General features: G+C 43.3%; 1 protein-coding gene across 4 annotated transcripts in view; it reads left to right on the forward strand.

The window, feature by feature from the left end:
* Window positions 1-23,210, forward strand: part of LOC138180910 (irregular chiasm C-roughest protein) — a 176,803-nt gene that overhangs the window by 119,897 nt on the left and 33,696 nt on the right. For 3 of the 4 annotated variants that reach the window (XM_069115262.1, XM_069115261.1, XM_069115263.1), the window contains one exon: window positions 2,214-2,554. In XM_069115262.1, coding sequence (XP_068971363.1) covers window positions 2,214-2,554 — 341 coding nt within the window. Of the gene's footprint in view, window positions 1-246; window positions 546-2,213; window positions 2,555-23,210 lie in introns of those variants that run through there. The other variant, XM_069115264.1, reaches the window with a different exon arrangement.

Consider the following 23,210-nt stretch of genomic DNA (forward strand, 5'->3'; position numbering starts at 1 on the left):
ACGAAACCGAGAGGCACAAGCGCAATTATTATTACGTCCATTAGGCTTGTATTCCATTGAAATGGTTCGACTGGTAACGACCAGGCTGAGGTTATTATCCTATTGAGCTCGTAAGCAGTTGAGCCGCACGATGTCGTACGACCGTCTTACGACATCCTCCCCCTGGTCGAGCAAACGGAACATGGCGCGACAAGAAACGTCCGCCTCCTCCTTGCTAACGTCGTCTAACTCGTTCAACGAGAAACACGAACGCGACGTGTAACGAGCGGGGCCGCTTTCTTAAAGGGTGCGAGCACCACGATTCACTGCCGGAACGAAAGCAACGGAGGAAGTTGGTGTGCCCGGACAGGACGGGATATGCTTTCGGGGATTGCTTTCGTACTCGAAATATCGTGGTTGACAGTGTCTAAAATTTAAAGGTGTATTTTGGTCTGAATTGTTCGCTGAAGACGGGATATCGCTGCGTTAAAAACTCGAGAGCGATCTTCTCTTCGTTCCGTCTGAAGAACTCGCACGATGAAGATGCAACGTGGTCCGATTCAAGCGTAAGCCAGACGAATAAAAGTTAATTGAGAGGTCGATGAAACGATTAAACGAACGCTTCGTCGGCTGACTGGCGCGTTTCTCGACGTGACCACGTTGAACGTGTTCGCGTCATTCGATAAGGAACAAGGGGGAACACTTCACCGAGGAGAAATTGTCGCGTAAATTGCAACGCGAGAAACGTGTTCACGTATGTTATTAGAGCGCCGAAGCGAACATGTCCGTGGATATATTCGATTCGAGTGATAGAGGATCGAACATCGTCGATCGGCATGCTTCTTTGGTCGTTGGAGATAGGAAGTACGTACGTCGCGCGGGGCCGTCCCGACCAAGAATTTCAATATCGATCACCGCTCACGCCGAGTCTCGAATAAAATTGTCGCAGCAACAACGATGAAAGTGGAAGAAAGCGAATTGATCGAGTTTTATTAAAACGTTTCTCAATCGTTTAACGCGTGCTCATCCTCTCGTCTTCCTTCTCCTCGACAACATGCCACCGTTCCCTTTGTCGTCGTAAAACGGCTACCGTAATAATTGCCAGCAACGGGTATATTTTTTTTTTTTTCGTTGCATCGACGAAACGGTATTACCGTCGTAAAAGAAGCGGAAGAGAAAAAAAAACAGAAAATAGAGGAGGAAGAAGAAGGATATAGTCTCACCTGGTCATAACAGTGGCATCACGTGTACTAACAGCTATATATGCTCTAAAAACGCAATAATAAATTGCTGTACTGGCTATAGTTTTATCGTTTCATTTACGGCGACGACTTCTTGGTCTCCGCTCTTCTAATCCAATGGGACTATAAAGATAAATAAGGACGGTTCGAAGGTAAACGGGCAGAGCAGCGTACGACCGTCTGCAAGGTCGTTAAACAATGCTCGGCTAGAGGACTAGGCGGTGCGCGTAAGCGAAGAGAAAGAGACAGAAAGAAAAGGGCGGGGAAGGGAGAAAAGTTAAATAACGAACTTAGACGCTTTTTACTTCTTATCGACAACCAACTCTGGAATATCATTGCGACGCCGTAAGTGCGTTATCGCCGCTCCACTATTAATTCTACCCTTTATTTTCCCCTCTGATCCGTAATTCGACTATCGACTGTTCTGCCCCCGTTGCTGTGCCGGCGGTCCAAGTCATAATTTACGACAGCTCGTTCTCGCGCAATCAACCGTAAAGTTTAACGTGGTAATGTAGTTCCACGCTTACATAAGGCACCTGGGGTGATTTTTACGCGACGAAGAGGGTTCAGTTATAGTATAGTGCGAGGAAAGTATATTGCGTGGATTAGGAACCGTTTGTAATTATTGGAATCGCTTTATTTCTTTTTTTTTTTTCTTTTTTTCCTATTGTGGAGAGTACTTGGAATAAAATTATTTTCTGCAATTCTTTCGGCATCGAATATTTTTCGGTGTGTGGGAAAAACGTTTTAAACGTATTAATGATAGAATCATGTTTTCTCTAAGGCTTTTATAGACAGAACATAACAAATATTAGAATTGGTCTTACTCGGAAGAAATACATTTTATAGCTTTGTTAGTAACTTGTTGCTTTGCAAAATAAACACACTGATCAATAAATACATTTATCGCTTATTTAATTACTAACTTGTTGAAATACAATATTGCGTTACGTAAAACGAAGGAGTACAGAATTATTTCGTTTCTGCTTTCAGCACGAGAACAAGAGGCGTAGCAAGATCAACGCCATCTATAATCTGGCTATCGTTGCTACTGACGCTAGGAACGAGGGTAACGTCATCAGCGACGAACATAACGAACGTGTCACCATTGGCCTCGACGGTGAAGCCGATCACGACCACGGAAGTAGTTTATCAGCGATTCGCGATTGAACCGATGGATCAGACCGCGGTGATTGGCAGCCGAGTGACGCTTCCTTGCCGGGTCCTCGACCAGAAGGGACCTATTCAATGGACAAAGGACGACTTCGGTCTTGGCGCCGTCAGAAACCTCACGGGATACGAGCGTTACGCCATGATCGGCAGCGACGAAGAGGGTAAGTGAAATTCACTTAACTAACTCGATCCAATATAAAGATCATAGGAGAAAAATGCAATAAGTCACAATTTTTATGTTTTATAGAAGTAGAATTTAAACATTCAACATGTTGTCTGTTAATTTCATATTACCAATTTTTCTCATTTTATATGAGTTTATATATTTTATATTTTATATGAGTTTTCATATTAAATGCAATTTGTATCTGACACTTTTTTAGACATTTGAAAGATACTGATTATCATAAGATTATACCACTGATTTCTTATGAAACTTTGTAGATTTACCAGCTATTTTTAAAAAGTTATATGTTTGGATTTAAGACATCCCTCTCCAACTATGTAAGTATATGAAAATACTCTCTTCTTGCCGACAAATAGCATCAGAATTAGAAAATCAAAACGAACAAACTTATCATGTATTTTCTCTTTGGTCTTCATATACCTATAGACAATTCTCTATTCTCTTTTTACCTGTATAGCTAAATCTAAGATTAGAATATTATAGTCTAAGCTATATATTACTAGGCCGATATATATGCGTGAAAATAAAGCTTGCATGCGGGAATGAGTGGAGCGAGTTTCACGAGAACGTATGTTTGTAAGTTCCCAATCGATTTGCATAATGATTATGAAGTATACGTGATTGGTTATTTCCTGATAGAGCCAGTACAATTATAAATATAGACACGCCTACGGGCCGAAAAAAATCTACGAATAAGATCGTAATGTAATAGCTAAACCGCAAATTTTTATGCATTTATTGGAAAATTTAAAATGCACAGAATGCACGTAATATCGAAAAATACTATATATAATATAGTATATATAATATATACAAATATATATAATGCTAAACAATAGCTATTTAAAGTAAAACACCGGTTAGAATATTTAACGAATGAAACTTGAAAATCAATAGTGTTCGAAAAATACAAATTTACATAGATACCCGAGATCTAATAACAATATTATTATCATGTTGTTAGTCATCCTCTTATTTTTCCATACTACATTTTGTATATGCGCGTGGAACCTCGCGAACTTTCGTGACGCGTACGAGAATTAATGAGGATTGTAATGATGAGAATTAATGAGAAAATTTTTACACGAAGAAGACTTCCCGTCGTTCGGTGAAAATTCGGTAGTCGAGATCTCTCCAGTGCATATTCTAATTAAAAAGGACAGTCAAATAGTCTAATATTGAGCGAAGCAATTGGCCGAATGCCCTCTGTATCGCCGCTTGTTTTTAATCCAACGCTACGGCTGACTAGAAAATCCATCCTTTCTTCTTTCGTGCCGTCTGTAAAAAGGAAGGGAACGGAGCGTTCCACTTTTCCGATGTGTTTGTTGCGTTTAAATTACACGATGTCCTTAAGGAGAGGCGGTATCTCCGCAGGCATTCGCGAAATTGCTTTCCCCTTTGTTGCACGTAGGAGACGAGGAAGGAACAGCGATATTGGAAAATGCTTATGTGCACGAACAAATTGAAACTCCGTATTTGCAAACAAGCGGGACAAGAAAACGGCCAAGACGTTGTTCTCCCTGTTTCGGTCTCTCCTTTATTTCTTCGGTCGTACAAGAGGAGGCTCTTTTTCGGTTTAAGCTAAACTTACTTCCGCGAGGCCCACGTATTTAAAGTTTCTCCGAAACTAGGAGATTACCGTTTCGTTTGCCTAATTCTGAATTTCACGGCGTTGCGATAAACCCCCCTCCCCTCTCTTCCGAAGTCTAAACTCATTCCGGGGATAAAGCTTCGGCTCAGGATAACGACCCACCCTAGCGAACCGCCCGATGAAATTAACCGCAGATTTCGAGGGGAAAGCCAGAGAAGTGTCGATATAATCGAATCGAATACGCGTCCACAGATATGCCGTACGAAGGATAAAAAATGAAAAAGAAAATAGTTCCCTTTTCATCCATCGTATTCAGCACCGTATTTCGCGATGCAAGGGATCAGTGTGGGAATATATATCCAACTGAATGACCGGTAACAGACGTACGGATGCAAAGGGTAGAACATATTTTCAGGGGTGAGTTAGAAATCGAATGAATCTCGATGGAGGCTTGGTCGCGTTCGACCGACAGCGCCATTTCCTTCGCGCTCGTTTTCCGTTTTTTCCCCGGCGCCGTTGGCCAGCGGCGGCACGCAGCTGCGATACACGACGGGTCAGTTTGCACGGACCAAATTCAATTTCCTGCGGCCTATTGATTTTTTCCTTTTTTTTTTCTTTTTTTTTTAGCTGTTCTTTTTGCCTTTTTCCCGTAGCGTCGTGGAATTGCGAAAAAGAAGGAAGAACGAAAAAAATATGAGCGACTGAGTGAGTAGGGAAGAAAGATAGAACCAAAGGGGTGAGAAGAAGAGGAAAAGTTGCACGATGCGACGAAATATTTTATGTAGAGCGTGTACACGGGTCGGTTCGGGAGGTCGAATCGTCGTGCGAAATTCATACGGGACGGACGACGAACGACCTGACGTTTCACACAGAATGGAATCGTACGTTCGCCCATCTTGTTTCGTTCATGACTCTTCGCGTAACGTTTTAACTCGATTGTATTTCGATATATACATAGGCAAGTCGAACGGTGAAATAAATAAAAGAAAAGAGTATCTATACGTATATTTCAAAAGAAGAAGCAAGATTGGGTGGTAAAGGATCGTAGAATGCAAGACGTGGACGAAGTGTGGAGAGAAAAATTCAAATGGATTCCCTTCGAACATTATTTGGAATAACAGTATACTCGCGAGGGCAAAGTTCGAAGCGGGAAAGTCGCGGAGAGAGTCGATAACGCGGTGGTATTAATGGGCCGCAAGCGGCAAGTTAAATTGCCTTTTTAACGAGTTCCGAAAAATGTGTGCTCCGCTGACGTAACATTTGCTCGTCCGCGTTCGAGCGTTCGTAGCATCGCGTCGTGGCCCGGAGCGAGCGTTGCTCTCGAACGAACGCAGTCAGCCATCAACGAGGCGGGTACGTTGAAGGGTGGTATCGGTCAGGGTTGGAATTAACGACGATTCACCGGCGAAAGTTTTCTTTGGTTCGTTCGAGATCGCTGAATCGGTAAAATTGAAAGGCCCCCGAGGGATCTTTTTCAGGCCGTATCAGGCAATTGGAAATTGGCCGGTTACGCTCATCCAGCAAGGATGGACCGACCGTTTATTCGATTACCTGCCAATTAACCACCGTGCGCGGCCGCAAAGAATTCCTTTGGCAGAACGCGGAACGGCCAATCTAATCGATTCGTAGCCGCAGGCTATTTTGCGCGGCGTCGCTCGTGCTGGCCGACAGATTTAGCAATTTCTCCGTGACCGACGTGCGGCTGCGAATGTGTGTCATTGCGCGGCCATCCTACCGATACCGTAATATCATAATACACGGGGAACTATCGTGGCTGCTCGGTCGCGATTTAACGAGCGAACGCGCGCACGCGTCGTTCTGTCGCGTTTTCGTGTTCGTCTCGGCTCGACAGCTAAATTCACGCGACGCTTTTTCCCTCCTCTCGTCCGTATCTAATGCCGCAAAAAGCGAGGCTACAAAAAGCTGCAACGTTTCGAGGTTTATCCAGTGAAAAATTTCCACGTTCCGCCACGATAAAACATCGCTTGCCGTACGGTACACGCGTATCGGCCAGAGCTTTGGCCCTTTTTCCCTCTCCCCGATACCGGTTACGCCATACGCTCTCCTTTGCCTTCTATTTACACGCTGCTACCCATTTCGCGCGGCAAGGATTAGTCCAACAACCGATTCTACGATACACTCTATGCGCATTTTCTCTCTCTCTCTCTCTCTCTCTCTGTATCGATATTATGTAAGCAGTGCTCGCGTACAACTCACCATATATACGTGTACGCTAAACGCGAGCGAAAGCCAGCAGCGTGGAGCGGAGCGACGTATCAACGGCACGCCATGCAGCCGCCGCCGTGTGCTCTCGTAACAATCACGCCGGTTCGAAACGATAAGATTCGTGGCAGGCGAGAGGCAATTTAAGCCAACGCCACCTGATATACAAGGTGTACCAGCTAACTCTATTATCCGAGCTATTCCCTTTACTTTTCGAGTTTCCAGACGATACGAACCTTTGGTTCGCGGAAGTTGCGTGCGTGGCCCCGTTGCACGCCGTACATTTTCGTTGCCATTAAGCTCCGATATCGGGGTCACCGCGCCCTTTTATTTCGCGCGATTTCTATTTTCAACAAAGACAGCGACTCACGAGTACATCGTACTGTTAGTTTCCTAATTCTGTAGATTTGTAAGGAAAACGTAGATCTTGTTATGAGAAGCCTTACCCTGCAAGTTTCTTATTAGATATACCTATTCTTATATACCTTCTTATTAGATATACCTATATAAAAATACAAGCGGTCTGCGTTCACCTAAGAAGCACCTAGAATCATCGGCCATTCAACTTGTCTTAAAAATTCCATCGGACACTCCTACGTTCATGGAAGAAAGAAGATATCCACTCAATGGCTCAATAGCTGTACCCGGAGCGAAAGCACTTTAGCCGATAAGGTCAGCTGGGACACCCTATACTCTTCTCCTTTAGCGAGTTTCGTTGGTAACAAGGGGAACGATGTGTTACTCTCAGTTTCCATAACATTATTGCAACCCTCACAGTGACCATTTGCACTGTAAACGTAGAACGCACACAACACGATCCATATTGGTTTCTGTTGTTTGTCCGACGATCGACAGCGGTCTTTAACTTAGTCGAGTTCTGTTGTTGGAAAGGTAACATCCCAGTACCGTGGCTGCAAAGTTGATAAGTCTGTCCCGGCAAAGTTCCCGCCGTTTAACTCCTCTTAATTCCACCGGGATTAATTAATTTAGAAGCGTTTCGTTGCAACGGAGGAAGAATCGTCGGGTTTCGGTTTTACGAATTCCCGATAGGGACACCGTAGCGTCGAATCGACCGTAAATTGTGACGCGTCCTGTTTGTTTCTTCCAGTTAACGCGAGTCTTGATTTTCTTCCCCAAAGACAGTGTATCTTCCGTATAGAATAGAACCAAGGTATCTCTCGGTTTGTGTACAGAGAATTTCGGTTAAATAAGTTCCTTTAAACGTCGGTTCCTCCATTCTTCCGCAAATAGTACAGCACAGTGACCAAAATGTCTTCGGTACTACACAACTCGTAACTTCCCATCAGACTCGAAACACGGGAACAAATATTTTCTCCGCGTCTCGGCGTGCTTGCGATTTGCCTGCGGTAAACAAATCCTCGAGCGCAGAGTATCGAAGCTTGGAAAACTGTCGATACAAGCGGCGACGCTTCCAAAAGTCGATATCGGAAAGTCGAAGGCACAGAGCACGATTCCTGCGGCTCGTCGATTTCGCTGGCTCGGTCGCGAGTTCCGACCAAGTAATCGCAATCAAGCGCGCTTAAAGATGCAAACATCGGTTCGAGAGGGTGGCGGAACTCAGCAGTTCCGGTTCCGGGACCACACTACTACCAGTCCCTCCTAGATTGTGCCCACGACACGAGTTCGCGAACAATGGAGTTCGAACCTTCCTTACGCTCGAGTTACTCTCAATTTGCGCGGTCCCGTGCAGATTAGTAAACAGCTGCAGTGCTACGGCTGAGCAAAGCGAAGCAAAACGATAACGGAGACACGCGAAGGCGACGAAGTAACTTGCCGGCGAAGTTGAACGAGCTGTCGACAGTGTCGCGGAGCATATCGATGCATCGACGTGGTCGCGAGAGGTCTGGCTGGATGATCGGTGGCGCAGTTTGTGATTCATCCGGTCGATCGCAGCCGGTGTCATGTACGTGTCTCTATTTTTAATCGACGGAGTCGCACATATCCGTTACACGTTGCGTTCTCTGCAAAATCCTCGAAAGAAATAGATACGCGACGTGTGTTGGCCGGGCCACGCCGAACCCGCGGATAACTTTAAATTAGTTCCGAAACATTTGTCGCGTATACGCTGCACCCGGCTAATGCAGCCCGCTGGAGATCGATAGGGGAGATCGCGGAATGTTGGAAATGGCCGTGTTACGAGGATGAGGGAAGCGCTAATCGCTTGGCAGCCGCGTCAAGCTGCAACCGGTTGCCCCACCGGATGTCCTTCGATGTGTCTCTAAGCGGGGATTAGAAGAGGACAGGGTCGATCGCGGAGAGGATCCGTAGCTAAGATCAATATATATCTCCTACAGGATACGTCCGCGGACAACTCGTTCGGCAAACGAGGCATTATCGTGATTATATCGAGAAGGACGTTGCAACCATTGCCAGTACCTCCCATTGGCTTATATCTATAGGCGATTAAATTTCTAACAACTTTTTCTTCTTTCTTCTACCGTGTCTTATTTGCCCATTAATCAGACGAGATAGTTTTTATCTCTGAAACATGCCTCGATTTCGTGATCACTCGTCATAGTTCGTTCGTGCTCTCGTTCACGAACTCGAGAAGAGGACGATGGAGTTCGCGTCTGGCCTCGCGTAGAAATGGATTGCACCACAGTTGCGGTGCGGCAGTCCCGTAACAGGATGCGAAACCGGCACGACCGGCTTCGTCGGTTTCCGCGGAGATTGACGAGAAATCATCGAGGAAGGCCGCCGTTCGTGTACGAAGAACGAAACGTTACACGAACCTGAATATCATCATCCCTTTCGCCAGCTGTTTCCACCGTAAGACTGTGAAAGGAGCGTAATTTTCTACGGCCACTTAACGTCGCAGTGGTTGTTTATTTATTAAGCTAAATCCGCAAAGAGAACAGATCGTCGAACACAACAGCATAAAATAAAAGCCCTTGAAACGGTGATTTCCTATAAATAAGCGAGTTATTGCTCGTTAATACCTGGTGGAACGCTATGCCAGGACTGATGGTTTCGAGCGTGCTTTTATTCATCCGGCTCGTTATCGATCGGGGCCCAATAAATACGATTAATTAACACCGGTATCTTTACATTTGCCGGGTAACAGAGAAATTTGTGATCGGAACGAGGCAATCTACGAACGCGATCCCACACGGGCATAAATTCTCTAACTGACGTGTATATTAATTGCCGCGGCTCTATAGCCTTACCAAGGTAATCCAAGGATTTTTCGATCGGCTGGCCAACCGGTCGATTGGAGTATCAATTACCCGCGTCCGCGCAGCTTAGACGGTGGCAGGGCTGCGCGAACGGCAGCAGAAAACGGCAGCAACATCGTCAGCAAGCTCGGTAGGAGCGGTGGTTGCGGGTCGAGCAACCTGCACGACCGGCTCCGCCCGCTTCTGCTGCTGCAACCGACTCGATTAATCGGTCTTACCGGTTTTCACCGAGCGTCTCTCTCATTGCCAGCGGCTCTCTCGACAGGTACCACATCTGCACCGTGTCTTGCCCTTTTAAATTGCCATCTCCCTTTCCTCCACCTCCTTTTCCTGTTCTTTGTCCCTCTGTTGCTGCTACGTGGCGAACGAGAAAAACGGCATGGAAAGCTACGGAACAAATACCGTAAAAAGTGCCATAGTGGCCGTGAACTATTACAATGGAAAGAAAAATACGAAGCAGGTGAGACAATGTGACCCGATGCAAATCCTCGGCCATTTATCCAACCGTGCTCGATCTCCTTTTATAGCACCGTGAAATCTACGCTTCGTGTGAATAACAGATTAACTTCTTTGTTCCGAAACCTTTTATTTGTTCAAATGATCTTTCGATTGCGCGTTACTGCGATCACAGCGTGTCACAGGCATAACGACCATCGCTTGATAGAACCAACTCTGTTAAGAAACAGGCAGTTAATCGAGAACTGTTTTCATCGATCGCACGGTTAACGAATTTTTGTTCAATTGATTTAGTGGAAAATGGCATCAATTGTTTGAGCAATTCAGAATAGTAACTCCCAATATCACAAAGGCACGGGTCAAAACATGATTGCTAGGTTCAGATGCGGGATCGAAGAAAAGGAAAATACGTATTGGAAGAAGATTACAATCTGCAGACTACGTGAATGGGCAAGAGAGTCACTAGAACATATGCTGCCTGAATGTAAAGAGCCGAAAGGAAGTTAACAGTAACAGAAATACTAAAGAGAGAGGAAAAAGTAGCGGAATGGATGCGTTTAGTGCTGGAAAAAAGGAGAATTAAGGAAGGATAATTCGAAGGAAAGGAAGAAACAGAATTAAACTCTTGGAATTAGATCTCCTTTCTCCCCACACACACACTTACTCGAGTAACAAATGCAAACTCCCCATTTTGAAACTGCAAGGAATCAAATAAACCTAATTACTACTACTAATCTCCATTATTGATTTTTCGAGGAAAACAAGCTTTCGTGAAATGGCGAATATTCGGTGTAAAAGAATATCATCTCTTTTAACACGGTCGAAGTAATACGTATAAAGATACTTCGTTTTTATACTAATATTTAAAAATTGTCTTCAACACGTACATTGCATTTCACGCAGCCCGCGTTAAAAGAACCCTCAACCTTTCATTGAATCACCAGCGAGTAGTACCTTCCTCGAATCGCTTGGCATTTTCTCTCTCTCTCTCTCTCTCTCTCTACCTCGATCCTCCATATTCGTTAACGACTTGGCCGATACATATCCAATTCCTCGTAACACCTACCAATGTTGTTTATTCTTGGAAAATCCGACGCCACGCTAGAGAATATTTTATACCACGATTTCACAGTAAACTCGGTTTTAAAACTTGCGGTAGCCAGACTGAAAAAAAATTTCGCTACTTCGTTGGTGGGGTGGCCGAGGGGTAGAGCGTGGCGGGCGAAACAAAAGCTCCATTTAAGCGTTTCAACGCAATTTTATGAGCATTGCCGGTAATGAAACGTAAGAGGGGAAACAGCAACGGATAAGACTGTCTCGTTTTCGAGATTTCAACGGAACGATGAAGAGGCGGGAGAGGAGTACCGTGCGAACATGGCCCGATTAATCGTGCTATCTCTCCTGGAAAAATGCCAGTGTGAGGAAATACGGAGCCGAAAAACAAGAAATTGCGACCGGTAACAATTGGTTCCGCGAATAATAGGTTGCGCGGTTCCGTAATCGCAGATTTGCCGTGATAAAGCGAGACCGGATGTCGGACGGTTATCATGCTCTCTTCATATTGACGCCACTAAAGTTCCTCTTGATTTCACGGCCGTTTCAACCGCGAGATATCGCTGAAATCTAGTGTCTCCCTATGCATATGCTAATGTCTGAAAGTCATTCGGCCTGCAGCGACGATGGTGCATTTTTATATACCGGGACTGGTGTATAAGTCCGTATGAATTCTGGCACCTAAATCAGTAGCGATAACCGTAACAGATCGGTATCGCTGCGACCTACGACTGCTCTAATTATCCGTTATCACGTCCGCCATAAATCTGTGGACAATGTCCAACAACGACGAAGCCTGATCTTCAGAAGGCATCCGTTATTAGATACACCGCGGTCGGCAATATTCCAGTAGCGTAGCGCGCGTCCGTGCGATATCTGATTAATATCGCACGCTCCCGAATATGGCACGTGTTTGCTGGTGGCAACAATATTTGGACACCCGATAGGTATCTGCTACAAGCGGCTGGTATAATTGCCGGCAGCCAACACGTGTCACATTCGCGATCGAACATTCTATGAATTGTTCGTCTGGCGAAGAATTCGTTACGGTGGCATTTAAATACGAGCAAATTGTGGTTACTAGAAAAACGAATGGTTTTAAGAGATATCGATGGAAAGGTAATTTAACCTCTCGATGCTGGTCTTCGTATTTTGTATACGAGCTACGAATCGTTCATTTCTGTACAATAGCACGAATCAATTATCTAATTTATCTTTCAACTCGTAATTTAAAATTGAGAGTGAAACTGTTTAAAAGTTTATTAACAAATCCCGTAAATATGATACCTGAATCTCTGTTTAGTGATAGTGAGATAATTGGAATAAAAGTACGTAATATGCAATACGAAAACACGGATTATGAAACATTGAAAATTTATGCAGCTTTATGTTCAAGCGAAGCAACATAAATGTGACTGAGATGAAAGGCATGGATTAGTGATACGCATAGTTTTCTGAGTATCGGTCTCCCTCTCTGCTCCTCTGCTTCCATATCCTCGTTAGAGCTACGTGTCAAAACTCGTCATGTTCTCCGTAAGCCTTGCTCTAATAGAAACATTCTAAATATTATTTCATTTACGCTGAGAGAAAAAAAGTTTATCACTCTTCCGTCATGGACACAGTCAGGCATCGTAATATCGAAACCCTTCAAAAATTGCAATCTGAAATACGCTACCAATAAAAGAATTCATTGCGACTTAAAGATGTCCACGGTGAAAGAAGAAATTTCGAAATTCAGCAACCGATATACTGCACGCTTAACGAATTATTGGAACCCTTCGTCGTTAATCACTCAGCTTACAGACAGTACAGAAAAACCCATAGACTAACCATCAGACATAATCATTAGAATTACATAATAGGTTTCATCGTATAAATTAATCTGTTTCGCGTCGACTTAAATTGCCTATAATTCTTCACGACAATCGACTGTAATTAATCCAAAGAGAATAAAAGAAATTAATCGTCGAAATTGTTATCCCAAAATTTGGCTCTATATAAACTTTCTGTCTCACAGTGACTGTCACAAGGTTTCATGATTTTCCTATAAAAAATTCCTCGTTATCTTCTCGTGATCTCACGAGTGATCACGAGTTGCACAAAGCGATCCATGGATGTTCTATTAAACGTCTCGAAATCCGATGCAGCACTATCTGAATTTCCATTACCCTCGAGTAAGTTATCTCCTCGGCATTCTTGGACGGGATTAAAAAACCATCTCCGTGGATCGACGTTCCGGAGGAACGTTTAACCTCGAAGGAGGACCGGATGTCTTTATCTAACGTTTACGCTGAGAAGTTCCCGGAAGAAATGGAGCAAAGCCGAGGGAAACCCCTAATCGCTGGCTCCTGCTGCACCGTTTCCAATTCTCGATTTTCAGGGTTCGATGATCAACGATGGTAGTAGGATCGTGTCGAGCAGGCGGGGTTAGTGTTTTCATGTCGTCGACCAGCCCGTACTAGCCCGTACTCCTGGCGATGTGCTCGCGCATACACCTAGTTGCGTTCCAAGTACAGAGACCTATGCCGACCGTGCTTTCCTGAAATTTACAGACGCGATTAATGTCACGACTGGCTCGTCCGGCGCAGTGGTCAGTCGTTTGCTTAAATGCCGTTTGTAGGCCTAACTGTTACTAATTTCCTTGTCGAATTATTGCCTGGCCGTGTATACTCGCTTTTCATGCATAAAACGTTGCTTTGATATGCAGGAGAATTCTTGTCACAGCTTTTGAAATAATGTAATGTCTCCTACATAGTAGGTATTAGATATTTTGTTACGAGTTATTGGAAATTAATAGAAAACCTGAAAGGAGTAAAATTTCAATTGCTTCTTGATATAGAATTGACAATATCAAAGTCGAATGTTATGGCTTATTTTTATATCTTAAAAATAGGTGTTTTAAAACTTTCGAGAAACGTAACTCTATTTATTTGAATCCATCAATGAATAAATTATCTACGTACACTGGAGTGGGTGTAATAGGAATCCGATTAATCTAAAATTTTTCATTCATATAACAGAAATTCTCCATTTATACTTACCAAAATTTCATTGCGATAAATAGATCACGAATGAATAGAGGATTACGACGTATATACATATATGTATACTTCCGTATATAGGTGAAAATGTAGCTCCATCGAAGTTTAAAATAATCGATGAGAGATAGAATTCATTGGCCATCTATCAATAAATAACTAGTAAAAGCCTAATTCGAATCCCATTTTTCTCCTATAATATTTTAAAATATGATCGTTCTATTCTATCTTTCTTTTCTCTATTTTGAATTTGAAATATGAAGAATTTGAATTTAATCGTTCGAATTTTTGATAGTTCAGAAATTCAAGTACATCGTATGGAACGTCTTAGAAAATGTAAAGGAAAGTTCAAAAGAATAGCGAGTAGAATAACCGAGACGGTTTTTGCATCTTTTTGCAAGCTTACATCGATCAGAATAAGAGAAATAATGCATGCATTGAAAGTTACATGAGAAAATACGCGATCGACGGTTAGGCCGTGAGTCAGAAGCGGAAAAAGCAGACGGATCGTTCATTGTCAGACGCATTTGCCTCGCCAAGCTAAGAAGGAATATACCTGGCTGATTCTAATGCATGCATTATTTAAAAACCGTTTCGAGTAACGCTTGTAACGCGCAGAAGCGCGATGTCGATATGAATATTTCGTAGAGCACCGTTCCGTACAGCAGAGAATTTTGCACTGTATATAAAATAAAAAACTTCGAACGAAGTTGATGAAAAATTTACGCGCCTCATTCAAAATATATTAATCCATGTAATATACTTTCGGGATTGTTTTCAAGAGGATCCGTTCGAAAAATGTTTCATAGAAGCGCAACAAAACGTACGATCTATTGTTTGTACTTACTTTAACGGTTGCGAATGGACGAGAAATTCGGCATGCGCGTGAAAAACCGGCAGTCAGGTCGCTATTTCGATACACGTTTGAAACTGATATCTTTGCGTTTGGAAATAAAGCTTTGTTTTCTATCCAATTTTTATCTTGACAGTGTAAATTACATTTTTCAATAACTATTTTCTCTGTTCGAAAAGTGTTGTTAATCAATATTTGGATGGAAAAAGCAAGCGTATTTATGATGTACAGATGCATGATTTAATTGAAACCAAATATGCGTTATAAATTTATAAAACACATATACGATATTACTAAAATATTCGATAAAAATGTACGCGACATCACCGCGCCATTAATCATGCATTTTTCCTTGAAATAAATTCCATAAAGGAAATTTAGAAAACAGTGAGCATCTTTTCGAATTCTCGCGAATTTTCACGTCAAGTGTGTACTATTGTAACTGTGGGTTGTCGAACAAGGAACCTTTGAGTGTAGTAAAGCAACAGGACAGGAAACTGCAGAAAGTTAGAACAGCGCAGAAAGTAAATATTTGAGAAAAAACAGAAAACGATGTAGCAACATACTAACAAGGATACTTACACGTTTCCCCGTTGCTGGTTCGATAGATACGAGCTGCGAAATACAGTGTTTCTCAGTTGTTTGCTCGCTTGCGTGCCACCGATCAAATGTGCCGTTTTCTTATCGCTCGTTGTATGACAAGGAGAGTCAGTAGAAATAGCAAAAGTAAGCGAGACCAATCGATTGTAATGCTAAGTACCGGCTCACGCTCTGAAATACCACCAACGAATACATACTTTCGACGAATACAACGCAAAAGAATAAGGATCGAAATTAACCCAACTTTGTCAGTAGAGAGTTAATGCGCCAGAGCATAAAGAAACTGTGTATATGAAGAGTCGCACATTATACCAGGGAGTACACTTTCCACTTAGAATGAAGATTATGAGGGTTATATCTCCGAAACTTTTAACGCTTATACTCGAGTGAAACTTATTCGGATTAATAATTCATTAATTTCAAATTCCATTTAAAGTTCACGAACAACTCGCACGAGCCTTTGGCTCTCGTGCGAGAAAAACTTGAATGTGTTTTTCGTTCCGCGTATAAAGAGGAGCATAGAAAAATCTTGGTGATGTAAATCGGTAAACTGGCTAATGAAACAGGCTATACACCTGTCGTGATGCGTTATCAACGGCTCGTTGATTTATTCTCGGTAGAAAAGCTTCCTTCTCTCTAATCGCTGTGCCTCGTTCGTTCTAGAGTGTCGCAAATTTTCGCTCCAACTTCAAAATTTTCGATGACGCCTAAATAACGTAGTCGATTAAACAGTGGGAGAAACGATTGCCTTTTAATTTCTGTTGGTCGAATCACGATACGATCGTTAACCGAGGAAATTAGCGGTGATCGATTTCTCATTTGGCACCGATTCGTTCCAGCATTTCACGCGATATCAAATCGGCAAGCCGTGAGTCGTAGGTTCTTTTCCAACGAAAGGGAGGAAGCGAGGAAAATCAAGGTATCGATTCGACGATAGGTCGGAGCTAAGAAATTATCACGGCCGTTTCGAAATTTACGACGCTAGCCTGCCCCTTATAGGTAAGGTCAACTGTGCATTATCGAGATCCGTTTGATTTACCGTAGCAATAAATGCTATGCGTAGCCCTAGCGTGCCGTTAGTATAGACGTTGTTTGCCCAGTTGCGGCACCAAACGGTCGATGATTATGCCAGGCGAACCAGAGCTACGTTCCTGATTAAAGGATTAGTGGGTCTGTGCCAAGAGATTCGTGATTATACATCGTGATGTCGGTGATTCGGTCAGGATCGCCTCGATCGGCGAGAGAACGGATGTCACACACACACACACACACACACACGATGATGATGATTCGACGTTTCTCTACGATTTCATCTACGATAAAAGCAACCCAGCACATCAGGGCAAGGACTTAATACCTCCGGCAGTGAACACGTCGACACCGTTTAATGGATATCGCGCCGGTTCGATCGACTCAACCGCTTAGTTCACCTCGAGTAACACGATATCGCGATATAGCCGCGAGAATATTAGCATTTCATAACGGCTAATTGCCGATCGCGGAAGGTGCCACGAAGAAACGGGCCACTTTACGGGGCGTTAAGTAAACACGCTATGCTACAGTTTCCCTTTAATGGTAGTCGTGTAGCACTATCGTAACCCTGTCTGCTCCTGACGTGTGTACGTTTCATTATCGAGTAACGAAAAAATCATCGAAACGTTTCCATTGGTTCTTTCGTTATTTTCTCGAGTATTCGTAGGCGGGCATGTTGCTTTTTTTCCTTTTTCTTTTTAATGGTTCCATTTGTTCCATTTCTTTTTAATGGAACGCACGTGATTCCGCTGACGGTGTAATTATACCAAACGACAAAAAAAGTGCGAAAAAAAGGTGGAAAAAAAGAAGCAGCAGGGGAAAAAGAAAAAAAAGGCGAGAAATGGGCAGACGGAGGCGGCGGCACGACTGTGTCGCGGTTTCTCTCAGTGTGGCGAGATTCAAAACGATAATACCATATAATTCCTGGTGTATGCGATTGTAACGGAAAATTGCGATCCAATTAACCGAAATAATAATGATGGTAATAGCTACGCTGATTGACATACCGCCGCGGCAAATCTGGATTATTCGTTTTCGTATATGTATAAAACGGTGCACGGATTAGTAATCTATATATATATATATATATATATATACATAACCTATGTATACACGCGCGTATCCGCGTTGTCCATTTCGGAGAAAATGCGAGCTATGCAAACCCAGCCATTTTCGACGTTTATTTAAATTTTTCGTCCTCCGATTATTGGACCGGCGCCATCGAAATCTGGCCGGAAAAATCGTCCGATTTTGAATACGAAATTTCCGGATATTGCGGCTCCCCGCGTGCACGTCCTTCGTTTTCTGTCGTATAAAAGCGACCTTGGCCTATATCTTCTACCTCGGAACTTCGAAGAATCTCGCTGGAAAATTTCTCCGTTCGTTCTTGGTTCGTGCGAGCCAAGCTCAAAGTCTTTTCAAGGAAAAAACGTGACCCGAAGAGATAGGGGAATAGTGTCCGGTCGTTTTTCGGTTCCTTTTTAAAGCGGTCTTCGCGTTTTAAGCGATCTCGAGCTGAAACCGTTCCTCGTTGAGATCGAAGGGGAGGGAATCGTCTGCGATTGGTTCCTTGAACAAGAGAACTCGAACCAATTGAGTAATTCTAAGCCAACCATGGATGGATTCCTTTTCTGTAACCGGTTAAGCTTTGTAATTCCTCGGATGAGTTAATTTTCTCGATTTCCTCTAAACCTCGATGGTAATTGAAGCGTAGTTATATCGAAATGTCGGAACGTTGAAAGGTTCACGAGCTTAATGTCCCTCGTATAAAATTGCTATTTAAAGTCGCTCATGAGCGTGACAATCGATTAACCGGCCGCGTTTCGCTTTAACCGTAATACTAGCTTCTATCTGATAATGGATGTCGTCTATAAAACTGAGGAATAAGCTTGGAAAACATCGGTGACAGCAAGACGAGTGAACTATTAAGACGCGTGGGTTAACCTAAACGTATAACGTAGGAACGTTCCGGCGGATCCAGGCAACGATCTATGCCTTCCAGCTTGACTATACGCAATTAATCATAGTTGTCTGTAGTGGAGTGCTCGTTACCTGTTCCGTATAATTAAAATTAATTATGGCCGTTTGTAATATCACCGACTGCGCCCGCACTAACTAATTGTTAGTGATGCATTGTTTCGCCGCATCCAGTTAGTCGTTAAAGCTCTTCTAGTGCCTTCTCCACGTAAAGGGTTGCGTCTCTCGCTTTCCGCTCATCCGTTTTGCCTCATCCTCGCCTTCCTTCCTCGCTTTGTCCACCTTTGTCCAAACACGTGGTCGGAAATTTCTGGAATTGTATCTCAGAAAGCAAGGATTTCTGACCTGAATTGCTTGTTGTCCGTTCTATGTCGAGCTATATGAATACCGTACTTTTCGTGAATACGTTCAGCTTCTGCTGCAAGCCATTCGCCGACTTTAAGATCTGGCGCAGACGAACGATGGCGACGTCGTTGCAATTCCTGGGTGATTCGTTGCATTTATGTTTCCAATAATGCAAAAGTGCGATTCCGCTGTTAGAAACATTACATGGATCGGATTCAATCGGTAGATTTTACTTTGCTACACTTGTTACATTTATTTTATTTTACTGTGTTTACAAATTCATTTAAATATTTTCATAAATTCTGAATAGTTAAAATGTATGTACACTTTACTTCTTAAAGATCAATTAAATTGAAATAAAAAGGTGGTGTAATATTGGTGCAGAAATAACTGTCGAGAAAAGTTGAAAATTTCACTGCAAATTAACATGTAACGATACTCTTGGTTGTCTTTCTTTCTTTTTCTTTCTTTCGCCGACTCTCTTTAGTTAATGAGAACGACGTTGCATGTTTCGAGAAATTCCTCGCGGACTTTTAGCGAGACTTCCGATCGTGCCAGTGACCGCCAGCTTTGTTTACGCGAAAGTTATGTTCGTCGGGAAGTTCCAGCTGGTTCTTCGAGTCATTGGCCCTCGTCGTCGGTGTCGTCGTCGTCGTTTGCGAGAAACGCGAGCACCTCCGTGCGCGCACCAGCAATTACCAAAGCAGGGCTGCAAGGAGACGTCGCGCCGAGCTGCTTCCACCGAAGTTACCAAAAGTTGGCTAAATGAGCTCCAGAGGAGCGCTAATTATTGTCCCTCATAATGCAACGGAATCCCTTCGAGCTGCGTTCGCGAGCTAGAAAGGCCAGGAGTTATTTTTGTGTTCCGCTAGACAGAGACACCGTATAAATACAAAAGATCGCACAAAACGATAACGTCATGGCGAATTCTCGCTAGGAGAATCCTTCTACCTTGCTGCAGTTATAGATTCGTATCTATTTGTTTAATATTTTCATATTATCATTTGACGATACAGTGCAACGATTTATAACTTTGCTTCGTACCATAACTGCGTATTTCAAGACAGAGGACACTGGTTTGAAAATGTACGGGAAAGATTTTAGTTCCTTCCGAAACTATGCATAGCGAGTTCATCGCTCCAGTTAGTTACCGATTCACACATTCTAATTTATTTTGCATCCATATTTTACATCGGTATTTCGTATTTGGTTTTGCACTCGTACGATTAACGATGCGAAAGTTTGTGAAGATTGTCTGTCGCAATAGCAGTAAGAATATGGTAAATTAAGAACCATACGTGTTGGTCCTTGCAATCCCCTAATCTAAATCTCATTTACGGATGAACAGATAGAAAAAGAATTAATAACACGAGTGTAGGAATTGTATAGAGCAATGAATTAATATAAATAAACGAGAGGAAAATTATGTATATACATATACATGTATAAATATGAAGAACCTGTATATAAATATCGAGCCTCCTAAATAATAATTCTTAAAAGTTGTATTAATTTCCTAATCTCCTTTTCTGTAAACGCCTTAATAATTACGAACAAGTATCTACATTGATATTACACGATGATACGATACACGGATACGTAAGAAATGCATATTGTACTTACGATATTGTACATTCGATCGATGCTATTGCTTGATCGTGATAGCGTACACAGAACAAACAAATAAACGAATAGAATGCAATAACAAATGAGAATGAAAATTCTATCTGTTCCTCGCGGCGTCTAGTCTGCTATACGATAACGCGCGCCTTTATCGTCAACGTGAAACGTTTTCCGTTCAATCTTCCGTGATATTGCAGCGGAACAGTCAGACTCCGCAGCTGAAATCCTTTTTCGTTCGCAATGGCACGCTAATACGCATCTCGTGGTGTTTTCAGCCCTGTGCCGCGCATGAAAGGAACGCAGATGCGATGTTTATTGCCTCGTTGGCTAGTAAGCCCATGCAACCCCTATGAATATTTGCGTTTCGTGCGAGAAACCTTGCGGCCCCGGTTGATCCACTTTCAAACAACTCTTTATGCACTGCTAAAACAGGTCTATAGCCCCGCAAATGGTATGCCGTTTGTAGGATTAGTGTGGCGTAAGTGGTTAGACGAATGCCATACACGTGGCTTCTATTAAGAGAATACGCTGGGACCTGGCTAAATCACTCACGCTATCGTTTAACTTAAGCAGAAAAACGTGTGAACAAAATACACCGTGTTTTATATAACCGCATTGTTTCTTTGATATCTCATCGCGTTTCTAATAATTTTACAAATAACGTTAAAGGGTAAGAATTAAAGGAATGGCTAAAGCTATGTGGCGACTGAGAAAGCGAAAGCTCTTTACAACTATCATTTCTGTCGATAACGTGGATTTATCTGTTAGAAAATTCTATTTTTGTAGAAAATAATATACGTATTTATATTTGAGAACCACAATAATCCGTACATCTATTCTTCTGTTTCTCCATAAAGATTGTATTCTAAACAAGTCATTTAAAATTTCAAATGTCCGATTACAAGTCCGCAAAGATAGTTGCACGTTCAGCGAAAGAAACTTTTCGTCACTGTGCAGATCGCTGTTCTAAAAACGCCCACTTTTCTTCTCCTGCTTCCTTCGCGTTCTTTTCCTGTTCCCTTGTCTCCTTATTGCTTCATTCCAATATCGCTATTAGATATCACCTTAGTAGATCTATCTAAGTAGACGAAAGCACCGATCGAACAGTACAAAGACAAATCCCTGAAAAAATCTCGCGGCGAAGCTCGTACCACTTGAAATCAGCGAGAGACGAACGACTATGGACAAAAGCCGAAAAACGAGAGCGAAAGTTAGGTCCGCAAGGGCGCGATTTATCGCTGGAACGATCAGCCGCTGCGTACAAGTGAGACGATTCCATTTTTCCATTTACTAGTAGCGGCCCACTCGTCACCGCAGCCCGTTGTCCTCCCGAACGTCAACCCCATCTCCGCATCTGGATCCACGTCCATCGGGATCGTCCGGTTGTACGTACCGTTCATTCGTTCGTTTCGGTTTCATTCGTTCGTTCGAGCCGAAGCACAATTGCTTCGTCGTGCATGCCACGAAGAGAAGCGGCTCGTGAAAGTTGCATGAATGGAATGAAAGAAACGCGAGAGGGAATTGGGTGGATAGATGAGACGAAGCTGTGGCACGGCAATAGGGATAAGAGGAGGAGGGGGGGACAGAATGATAGATGTTTAGATGGATAGATGGATGGATGGATAGCGGCTGATAGAAGTGGTAAGAGAGGAGTGAGACGAGGAGGGGGAGGAGGGGGATGCTCGGTGCAAATAAATCACGCGCCAGACGAATTTACTTGATCGCGATCGGTTGTTGCTGGCGGCGATAATCGGTGCCCGAGATACTTTCTCGCGGAAAAGTTCGAACACTTGCGGTCTCGTGGTGTATCCTCGTGATTCAACGATCGAGAACCTGGACCGTCGGACGGGAATGATGGGAAAAGGAAGAAATCAACGAGTGGATGGAACCAGGACGAAAGTGGAGAAGGAAAGAGGACGAAGTAGGTGGAGGAGGAAGGGGAGAAGGTTGCAGAAGAGAGAAAAATTGGAATTTTGCTGACGCGGCCGGCAACGGGCCGTTCTAATTCGCGTCGATTCGCGCACTGCACAGCCGCCGCGTTGTTTCTGACAGCTTACACGTATATGTGGAGATTTCAAAATAAAACCGTCAGTCGGAGAAATTTCCTACGTACGGGCCGACACGATACGATCGAGCAGACGCTCGTAAACCGTTAGTTTCAATCAACGGGGGTAAATGGTTTTCTATCCGAGCACACCCCCATTCCCGTCACCTCGTCTCACCCTGGTCCACCTCTCCTCCACCATTTCTCGTTCCTAGTACCCGATGTTGCGATACCGGCCGCGTATAAAGTGAAAATCTCCGGCTGGTTCAATTTGCACGCGGTTCACCCCCGAACTTTTGGAATTCCGCTGGTGGCCTGACACCTGGCCCGACTAAAAATTCGTCGGCCCGGACGTGCTGGTCAGACAGCTCGATCGGAGCTTGTGGACCGAAGAAGTTGGATTTTGAATTGGATTTAAATTTAGATTTCGGGAGATAGAGTTGTTTCGGATTCTATATTTGCACGAGACACGATTTATTCGAAGCGAATGAACGAAAGATACATCAAAGTAGGGACGTAATGCGAGCACCAGCTTAGATGGTTATCTCTTGCGTAGCTTTCATTGAATTTCAAGTATTATGGATCTGTGGAAAAAGCA

This window comes from Bombus flavifrons, chromosome 6 (genome assembly GCF_040668555.2).
Source record: "Bombus flavifrons isolate JBK064 chromosome 6, iyBomFlav1_principal, whole genome shotgun sequence".
Lineage (NCBI taxonomy): Eukaryota > Metazoa > Arthropoda > Insecta > Hymenoptera > Apidae > Bombus > Bombus flavifrons.